The sequence below is a fragment of the Vitis vinifera genome, chromosome 6 (assembly GCF_030704535.1).
Source record: "Vitis vinifera cultivar Pinot Noir 40024 chromosome 6, ASM3070453v1".
Lineage (NCBI taxonomy): Eukaryota > Viridiplantae > Streptophyta > Magnoliopsida > Vitales > Vitaceae > Vitis > Vitis vinifera.
The window spans coordinates 8246986-8256909 of record NC_081810.1 but is presented as its reverse complement, the minus strand read 5'-3'; the positions used below and the strand labels follow the sequence as shown (position 1 = coordinate 8256909).

General features: G+C 40.5%; 1 protein-coding gene across 1 annotated transcript; it reads right to left on the bottom strand.

The window, feature by feature from the left end:
- LOC100265711 (sorting nexin 2A) lies at nucleotides 1–9924 on the bottom strand. Its single transcript, XM_010652549.3, has 6 exons — nucleotides 9738–9924; nucleotides 8558–9633; nucleotides 8210–8419; nucleotides 7575–7835; nucleotides 2068–2154; nucleotides 1–386 (listed from the first exon to the last, which is right to left on the bottom strand). The coding sequence occupies exons 2-6, from the start codon at nucleotides 9590–9592 to the stop codon at nucleotides 306–308; spliced, it is 1674 nt and encodes a 557-aa protein (XP_010650851.1). The 5' UTR covers nucleotides 9593–9633; nucleotides 9738–9924; the 3' UTR covers nucleotides 1–305.

Here is a 9924-nt window from a genome sequence, read left to right as displayed (position 1 = left end):
TTGCTCATCCCATCTCAGAAATTTTAAAAATAAAAAAATCAGCAAGCGAGCGTTTGTGATCTTACAGATTGCATTCCAGCGTCAAACAAGTAAATAAGCAATTTACAACATCAAATTTGGCCTGCCAGCAACCAACCTTCTAACCAATACAAATGAGGTAAAAAGTGAAATTTGAAAGACTACCAATGGTTCCCTTTTCTTTATTATTTACGTATGTGTTGCTATTTCCTAATAGTGCACATGAATAAAATATAAAGAAAAGAGAAAGGAGAGGCTGAGGTTCGAATTTACATCCAAACACAGTTTTAAGGGCACTCTTTGGCATACCCACTCGTCTCTTCCGCAACCTTTCCCCAGACATTTGCAATTTTCTCTGCATATCCCACCTGTTACATGCACAAGAAAGACCTCGATGTGAAGGGTACAAATGCATGAATAACAACCATAACATACAATTACTAAAATATTAAAGATATACTGCCTGTGCGAAGTCATTAAAGAAACTGTTCATACAGAATTCACAAGCTCTACCATATGCTAGGTTTTGGGCGGCAAAAATCAATTGGAGGTCAAACTCTTCTTCAAAACATGATAATAGGAAAATTATTAAGAATGGTCGGTTCAATTCATTTTCTGGTATGAAAATCTGAAAGTCAATTTAATCCTTCATCTACCCAGCCAAATAGATATCCCTGGTTAGCATGAACCTCAACCAAATAGACGTGATCCATGATAAGGATAGAGTGTAGGAAACAATTAGCTACCTTACTAACAAAATGAAATAGCAGCAGAGAATCCACCCTCAGGAGATCTAACAGTAAACCAAAAATCATCTAAGACCACAATTAAGTTCTATTCAGTATGTAAACCCTATTAAATATCAAACAAAACATGATTGCTCCTGAAAAATTCGGTCAATAATCCTCAGAGCAAAACAAACTCCTACCAAAAAACCCAATAGGCACCAGACCAACATCCAAACATATGCACACGAAACTCTCTTCCACCACCATGCCCCCCACCCTTTATCCCCACACACAACTTCTCATACCCTCAGCTACACATTTTTTAACTGGCAATCAGGCATCAATTCTGGGATAAATATAAATTTATTGCCCCTACAACAAATATTAAATTGGGCTATGAAAAAGGAAAAAAGAAAATCAATACAATTAATCACAGGAGAAAGTTACCCACTAAAAAACCACCAGAAAATCCCTTCTTATCGATGAAGTAGGATTGACCAAGCTTTCAATGAGAACTTAACATGTCTAGGAGCTTCTGTCACTAGTCTTAAGTTATCTATGAACTTAATCTCTGGAAGGAAAAAAATAACAATTAAATACTGAAAGGAAGAAAAACAAGCTCCCCATATTGGCTAAAAGTTTTTAAGGGAGAAAGGCTGGTTATCAACTTATCAAAGCAGAGCTGCTACCTTTGCTTGAGGGTTAGACCTAGCATCCTCTTTGCATGATAAAATTATTGCAGAAGATGCACAACACATTATTCCAGTAGATGAGTCAGCATTGGTTATTTCCTGGGCCTCTCAGAAAAAGCATGGACCTTGGACGCGGAATAACTGGCTTTTCAAAATTTTCAACCTTTCCACACATTTGGAAAGCACTTATAGGTGGATCCCTCAAACAGCCAACCAAAATAAGCAAGGTTGCTTCCTAGCTAGAGGTCTTTGTTGGGGAGTTTCAAAACACCCACTGTTTTCCAGGCTTAGTTTTGGGCCTTGAGCTGTATATTTTGGCTCCACAACTACTTCTATTTTTAGTTTTGTGCTTCACTTTGGATATACCTAGTCCTTTTTTTATAGGTTTGGATAATACCTAGTCCTTTTATCTTGTACTTCTCCTCCTTGTACTTTTTTATTATTGAAATCAAAATATTTTTGTTTCTAATTAGAAAACAATTGGCTTAAATTTTTCTCAGGTGGAAGCTCTACTCTGTTTTTCCTCAGCCAAATAAACCACAAACAAAAATTTGTCCATGTATAACATTTTATCTTCCTTAGACAGCTCCAACCATCACATAAAACCAGCAACCAAACGATTAATGTACCTGGTTAATTACAAACCCCTTCAGCATGCTCAAGAAGTCAGCATGCCTTTCTCTATTAAACCTTTCAAGTTCAGTCCTGTTATTTTCCTGCAGTTAATCATTAAGATACCAAGTTAATAGCAAAAATAAATAGTAGATAAGAGTATAACACAAATTATTTGTTTACTCAATTACAATATAGAACACTCAAAACATCAAAGCTACCATACAAATGAATTTACAACATTTTATGGAAGGATAATCCATGGATGAAACTAAATTTACACCCAAATAGAAGGCATTCTGAACATTCTACGGCAGAAAGAAACCAATATTTAAGAAAATCTGTCACTTACCACAAGAAAATATCTAAGAAAATTTGGCAGTGTGAGAGAAACAAACATATGAAAAATAAAAAATAAACAAAATATTAAATGATACACAAAATGCAGACTCAGGCCTTGGCCACTTGGCTATGGTTCAGTATCAATTCCATGTCCTTCCCCCTTGTCCAACTTTGCTTCGCATGATTAGACCAGTAATAACAGATGTCGGAATAGCTTTGGAGGAAAGGTAATCAAAGATCAGGTGAAGATGGATTTTCATAAATATTCTCTAAAACTTGAGAATCCCAGACTTCTCCCTAACTTGACTCTTTCTTCACTCTCGATTTAATCCATAATCCATTGCATGATTACATAATTGCATAAGATTGATTCAAATACATTCAAAATACAATGTTTTTTTATAGGTAAGCAAAGCAAATATATTAGAAGCACTTGCAAAAGGCACACAAAGTACACATGAAGTATACAAGTAGCAGCTGAATACAAGCAAAAGAAAAGGGAGACAAAACAACAAACCAGACCCAAAACATCAAACTAGGACAGTAACCCTTCACTTAAGTACACGCTAACCCAACCCAAAAGAATACAAAGGAGCATAACTTTTATCAATTGGACATTCTGTTCTTTATCTTGAAAAGCCCTTCCTTTAAGCAAACCACATCCACTCTTTGCAATCTGATCAAGAACTTAAATACCCCTCTTTTCTCTTTGTCATTGGCCCCTCTAACATTCCAGGAAAGTGTTCACAGCTTCATTGATTAACTCAAACCAACTCCCAACCCTTCTTTCCACCCTTCCTACCCCTTCCAGCTTTATGATAATTGACCGAGCAATCCAGCTTCCTCAATTCTCTTTCAAATTTTGACAAATAAACTTTCCTTTTCCTAAAAGCATAGACTGATTATTTATCTCTTTCCTCACATTCAATTTCCTTAAGAGATTCAAAATCTCCGCCTCATAACCTACCGTCAGCAGGCCCAAAAACTTGCTAAAATTCCCCAAATAACTGTCAACCCAATCATCTGGGTGAGAACCATCCTCATCGCTCCTCCCACTATCCTCTATCTCTCCCAAAAATGTTTTCTGCATGTCATCACCGACAAACCAAGCCAAACCTTCCAATGCAACCTCACTTCCATCCATCCGAACCATTTTAATCAAGTCAACTTCCAAACATGACCCCCCACCCCCCTCCCCCTTTCTCTTCTCTCCACGACCCTCTTCGAGAACCCTGGGCCCCTTAGACGAGAACCATCCTCATCGCTCCTCCCACTATCCTCTATCTCTCCCAAAAATGTTTTCTGCATGTCATCACCAACAAACCAAGCCAAACCTTCCAATGCAACCTCACTACCATCCATCCGAACCATTTTAATCAAGTCAACTTCCAAACATGACCCCCCACCCCCTCCCCCTTTCTCTTCTCTCCACGACCCTCTTCTGGAACCCTAGCCCCCTTAGACCTCCTCCCATCCACCGAAACCACAGAAACACCCAAAGAAGAAGAGAAGGCACCCAAACCCCCAAAGGAAACACCAAAAAGGGAGAAATACTTGGAAATCTTGCAGCTTCCTCCAATAGGGTGTCACCAAAGAAGGGCCTCCCTACATCTACACACAAGACCTTGGGGACACCCTGCCCCACAACAAAGTAAGCATCACAAAGTCAGGGTCTTCCCCACAAAACCGCCCCACAACCTTGGGGATATCCACTTCACTTGTTGCAAGGGAAAATGAAGCATAGGAGCACCCAATGGCTCCTTTAAAAGAGGGGAGGCCTGCCTTAAGCACCTCTCCAGCTCAAAACAAGGGCTTCTTAAAGACTGCCCCTCACAACTCTTGGACCCGGCAGAATAAGAAGGCCCAAAAAAGCCCTTATAAGAAATACATTCAGCCCACTTCCCGACTAAGGGCTTGTTCTCCTCTTTTAGGGCTCAACCATCAACCACTTAGCCCATCCCACTTCCCAAACCACTCTTTGCAATGCCACTTGCATCACCTTTCTTGCACACGTCTGCAGATCCCTCAGACATGCCATCTAAGCACACCTCCCCCTCCCTCACAACATCCCTCCCCTTCCAACCTCGAGAAGCCTCCTTCCAACCATGAGAAGCCACCTCACCCACAACTTTTTTATTTTTTAGAGAGTTAAATTCAAACTCCTTTAGGGCACGTGAACTCTCATCACCCTTATCCTTTACCTCTCACCAATTTCCTTTTGAGGCCACCTGCGACATCCACAAGGGGACTTCCTACCATAGCCACACTGCAAAGCAAACCAACCCCACCACCACTTGTAGAGGACCAAGAAGCTTTCTCCCATCAGATTTTACAAGAACTATGGCTCATTGTTTGTTGCAACTTTGGGCAATATCTTCATCCACCACCACGAAACCACCACACCTATCTCCTAAAAGCCAGAAAAGCTCCATGCACCATAAGTGCAACAGAAGACCTAAAAGCCTCACCCAAACTTCTTTGGCATGAAACCCATTTCAAAAACACCCCACTTGAGGGTCTCACCTGTTTAGGGACAAACACTTGTTTTCAAACAATCTTAACCCCTTGTTAAGCACCAAATCTGCCTTTGGAGAAGCTTCCAAGTCAAATAAAATAAGAGAACCCCTAAGCAAAAATAAAGACACTCTTCTTCTCAATTGCCAATTTTGAACTGAACAACCCACTTCTTTAAAGCACCCAGGTTAGACACTTGGTCTCCAAGATACTGATAAAAAAAAAAGAGGCACTAGATCTCCAATATCCCCCACTTACCCACCAAACTGGACTTTAAAGATCAGACCCTTGAGAGAACCTCCCTTTCTTCAAGTTAAATCCAAAGTGCCTTCCCTACTTCACCCAAAACCTTCCGAGCCTTGTCTGCATAAGTCTCGATCATATAATTGTCTTGCTCCCCTCCCCCAACTGCTCCTTGCAAAGAACACCTCCACTAGACCCTTGAGAGGGTGGAACTACCCCAAGGCTACAGAGCTTCACAACCAAGATACACCAGCCCCCTAGAACTCCCCTGCCTTCTGGAAAGGCTAGAACAAATTTTTTTGCCTCTGTAGAGGTCACTGAACACTAAAGAAACCTGCCAGCACCATTGTTGTGACACTACAACCTAAAACTTCTCCCCCCTTCCTCCCACTCTGAAGAAGCCAAAAAACCTTTCTCTTCCTGACAGCACAACTCCACTCTTTCCAATAGGCGAGACAAGCTAAACTACCTGAATCCAATCCAACTAGAGAAAGCCCTACCTCTCTCCACAATTTTCCCTTGCAAACTGCCATTTACCACCTCAATAGAAATTTCAAAGGACTTTGACCAAACCACCTTGTCCCTCCCCTCGCCATTCCTCCATAGGACAATCAACCATACTTCAAAGTAGAGAGAACCAATAAAGCTACATAATGCAATGTTATGTTCATATTTGGAATTGTGAACATGTGAAACCATATGGCAAGCATATGAAATGATGAGAAACCCTCAAAATCCTGTTTTAGATACCCATACAGTGGCTGGGATAGTCAATGAGCCATAAAGAACTCAAGGTTTTGAAGATCACAAGCGAGCATGCTTAAAGTTGATGTAAGAGCAACTTCCCCTCCATAAATTGCAAACTTTATTGAATGTTTTTCACAAAACTAACCAGTTAATTTATGCAGCTCTGATTGACAGAGATTTAGCAGGAAGACGTGAATTTCCAAATATACCAGGCAAACACTAAGGTTCATATATATGGGACAAGATCCTGGGCTATATTTTTTGCTAATGATAAGTTACCCGATGAAGCTAGAATAACAAGTTATGACTATGGAAAGATGCATTGGAATTAAACAGTTGTATAATTAGAAATATCCAAAGATAATAAATGGAAAGGCATGTCAATCGACACTGGAGTTAAAAAGGCAAATACTGAATGTTTTTTACCCTTCTTTTGGGTAAAATGAGGCAATCCAGGGTCAAACAGCTCACTTCCATTATCCATAACATCCCACAGTGGAAGTAATTAACTTTAAAATTTTCGCACTTTTTGAGTTTCTCAGTTTTAAGTCCCATACACCACTCCCAATCTTTTGAGTTAACAACTAACCTCCATCTCCCTGACAACAAAGAAAGAAACCTAGCTAAGTAAAAGAATTGAATGTGAATTTCATATGGATTTGTTCAAGTAAAACATCAAATATTTCATGTGGGTCAAGCGGGACTGCGATTGGCACCAGCACTGGCAGAAATCTCCCAACAAAACAGTCTCCCAAGAAAACAATTTCCCAATCAAGTTGAATATTTCATATGACCTGAGAGGGACTGCCATAGGTACCAGCACTGGCTGAACTTACCGAACAAAACAAGCTCCCAATCAAGATAAGTGTGTGGCACATCAAAGTGCCATTTACACTTGACTTTATGAGTAACTTCATGAACCGTGTTAAAGGGAAGGGGGTCAGTCCATGCATTTTCCTGAAATAAGGGAGCTCTACTCTAATTGAGCAAGTAGAATAATGCCCTACAATTTTGAGATTTCTACTGAGACCAATACAGAAACCCTTGACAGATGAGTGAAGAATCTAAGTGAGGGACCTGGGTATTTGGTATGCATTCATGAGAAGTTGAGATGAGCATGTTGAGGTGGATATGACAATAAAACAAAAACTTAGAATAAGAAAAGACCGCATTTATGAGATGGTAGAGGAAGCCATAATAGAGAGCAAGACTAGGGAAAGTTGCTAAGATGACTTGTGCTATGAAAATCTATAACTACTGGTAGAGTAATTACATTGAAATTGAAGGTGCCATGAAGAGGGGGGTAAAAGGAAGACATAATTTGGAACAATGAGGAAAGACAAAAAGGGTTATGATTAAATGAAAGATATGGCAAAGAAGTAGCATAGCCAACCCTAAGGAGTTAAGATATAAAGCCCTGCTGATTTCACTATGTTTTAACACCAATTCCCGCTTTGGAAATTTAAAATGGCAAAAAGCATACTAAAAAAAAAAGGAAAAAAAAAAAGCAATCTAAATTGGAGTTCTTGCATATATAGCAGTCAGCAGGCCCTCAGCATATTATATTCGTATACACATTCAAAACTTCCCATACAATGAGTATGTAATTGAACTCTACAAGGATGAATAGTATATGTAATGTTCAGGTATTGACAAAGTGACAAAAAATATGGGATACCTTGATCCGCTCATATTCTCTAACCGCAACATTTTTAGCATCTTCAGTAACTCTTATGGTTTCTTTCATCTCTTCTATCTTGCGGATCCTTGACTTATCACCACCAAATATTTTGGATGATGCAGCTTCAAGCTTTTCAGCTCTTGAATGCAATGAAGACAAGTCTGATAGAAGAGTCTGTACAGTCAATAAAGCACTCGAGCGATCGGAGAATGCACCGTGAACAGCTAACATTAATCCAAGATATTCATGGAATGCATCCTGCCATTTTGTTAACAATAGATCATTACATCAATAATAGATTTTTCTTTTAAATAAAAAACAAAACAGTTGACTGAATTATAAAAAGAAAACAACTATAGAGTTTCCTTCAAAAGCATAAGGAAATTTGGCCACATTTTTTTTTTTGATAGGTAAAAGCATAAGGAATTTGGCCACATGACACTACTTGATGGGAAAATTGATGAGTGAGTTCCTTAGTGCAAGCACTGAGACCACCTACTTCTCATACAATTGAGATGCTTTTCATTCATGTGATCAACATTGCTTCTGAATAATTCCAAACAAATTGCTCCACAATAAACTCACAAATTAAGAGTTATTTTACAGCTCATGTTGAAGTGTTTGTGATTTACCAAGTGTTTCACAGTTTGTGCATTTAATTCTCGATAGAATCTGCTTGCTTTGACTGCAGCAGTGGCCACGACTTTTGTTTCAGCAGCTCGTATTCTTTGGGAGTTAAACACAGCCTCCTCGTTCTCAAATTTTGAGAGCTTAATAAACGCTAGCCCTAATTCTCCCAATGTCTCCCCAATATCTTGCTGAGCTTTCACGAGTGATTCAGCCTACACAGAACATTAAACACCACCAGCCAATATTATAAACTACATATCTGGATGGATGCACGAATGAATACTACACATATATGTGCATATAAAGAACTAAGGTTGAACAGAAGCAATAATAATTAACATATAAATCACCTGCTGAGATGCACTACTGAGCTGCTGCTCAAGATCATTCATCTTCTCTTTCTTTTCAAGAAACTCCTTATCTTCCTCCCCAACTGGTGGTTTTGACCCTCCCCAATCATTAGCTACTGACTGCTTCAGCTCCTTGAACAACCTCAACAAATCCCTCCCCCCTTTTGCAGGCTGAACAACTTCGTGCGGTGCAACCACAGTCCCCGAATCCCCAAACAACTGCTTTGGAAGCTTCACTGCCCCATCAAGCATCCTTGACGCCACATCTGTACTTATCGGCAATGGCAGCTTCCCCTGAACCTGTAAAAAAACCCTCAATTCATCGCTCTTCTTAATCACAGGATGTGCTGCCAATCTCCGCAGGTACTTCTCCAATGCCACTCGCCTTTGCTCCACAAACTCTTGTTTATGCATCACTTGACTCTCTACAACACTCTTATCAGGCCTTGGAGGAATAAAAAACCCTCTAAAAGACTCCGATAACCTATCAGATAGAGTCACCACGTCCTTAAACCGCCTTCGAACGCTAAATTCCGATCCTCCAAACTCCGGTACATTCGTTCTCGTAGTGATTAAATACGTGACGTAAGTATTACCTCCAGGAACTATCGAATTTGAACTCTCCTGCTCCTTTTGCGGATTCGATACCGTAATTTTCAAATACTCAGAACTAGACGACCCGGATCTCGACATAACCATGGAACTCTCCGATTTCTGGCTAGGGCTTTCCACGCCGTTGACATTGCCACCATTCTCCCCCTCAAACGGACTGAAAATCACATCAGCGTACGACGGTGGTTCGACGTAGGAGTGATCCGGCGCGTTAGGGTTCCGAAAATCGCGATACATCAGCGGCGATATCAATGGATCCGTATCCGCCGGAGTAGTCAGCATCGGCGACGACAGAGGATGGTGCGCATCGGAGAGAGACGACATCGCACTCCGGTAATTAGAATATGATGTTCCATTCAGCGGCTCATCCAGAATGAGACTTTCCATCTCTTCCCTCGACGAGTGGAGATCAGAACCCATCATCTTCACAACAATCTCCGCTACAGCTCGATCAACGCACTAAACTATATATCGAAAAAAGCGAACAAGAACACAAAACCGTAGATTTGTGAAGCATGAATCTAGTGCTTGGATAAAGTCGTTGAAGGCGTTGGAGGATATAACCTACCGTTCATGCACTCGGCTGTGGTCGTGGCTATCATGCGCAGAAGCGACAGAGACGCCAGCAGCGAGGTGGAAGAAGGAGGTAGATCGAGGGCAGGGATGGCTCAGAGATAGAGCTGCACGTGGTGGATGAAAGGAGATTAACGGGCAAGAAAAAGGGCTTGGAACGAACGAGCTTTGGACTGGATTAG

What these genes read in the sequence shown, in the direction of transcription:
- LOC100265711 (XM_010652549.3), bottom strand. Translation starts at nt 9,592, where the DNA reads ATGATGGGTTCTGATCTCCACTCGTCGAGGGAAGAGATGGAAAGTCTC. An exon ending in CACAAACTGTGAAACACTTG is followed by an intron (nt 7,836 to 8,209) that starts GTAAATCACAAA and finishes ACAAAATGGCAG; the next exon opens with GATGCATTCCATGAATATCT. An exon ending in GAGAATATGAGCGGATCAAG is followed by an intron (nt 2,155 to 7,574) that starts GTATCCCATATT and finishes GATTAACTGCAG; the next exon opens with GAAAATAACAGGACTGAACT.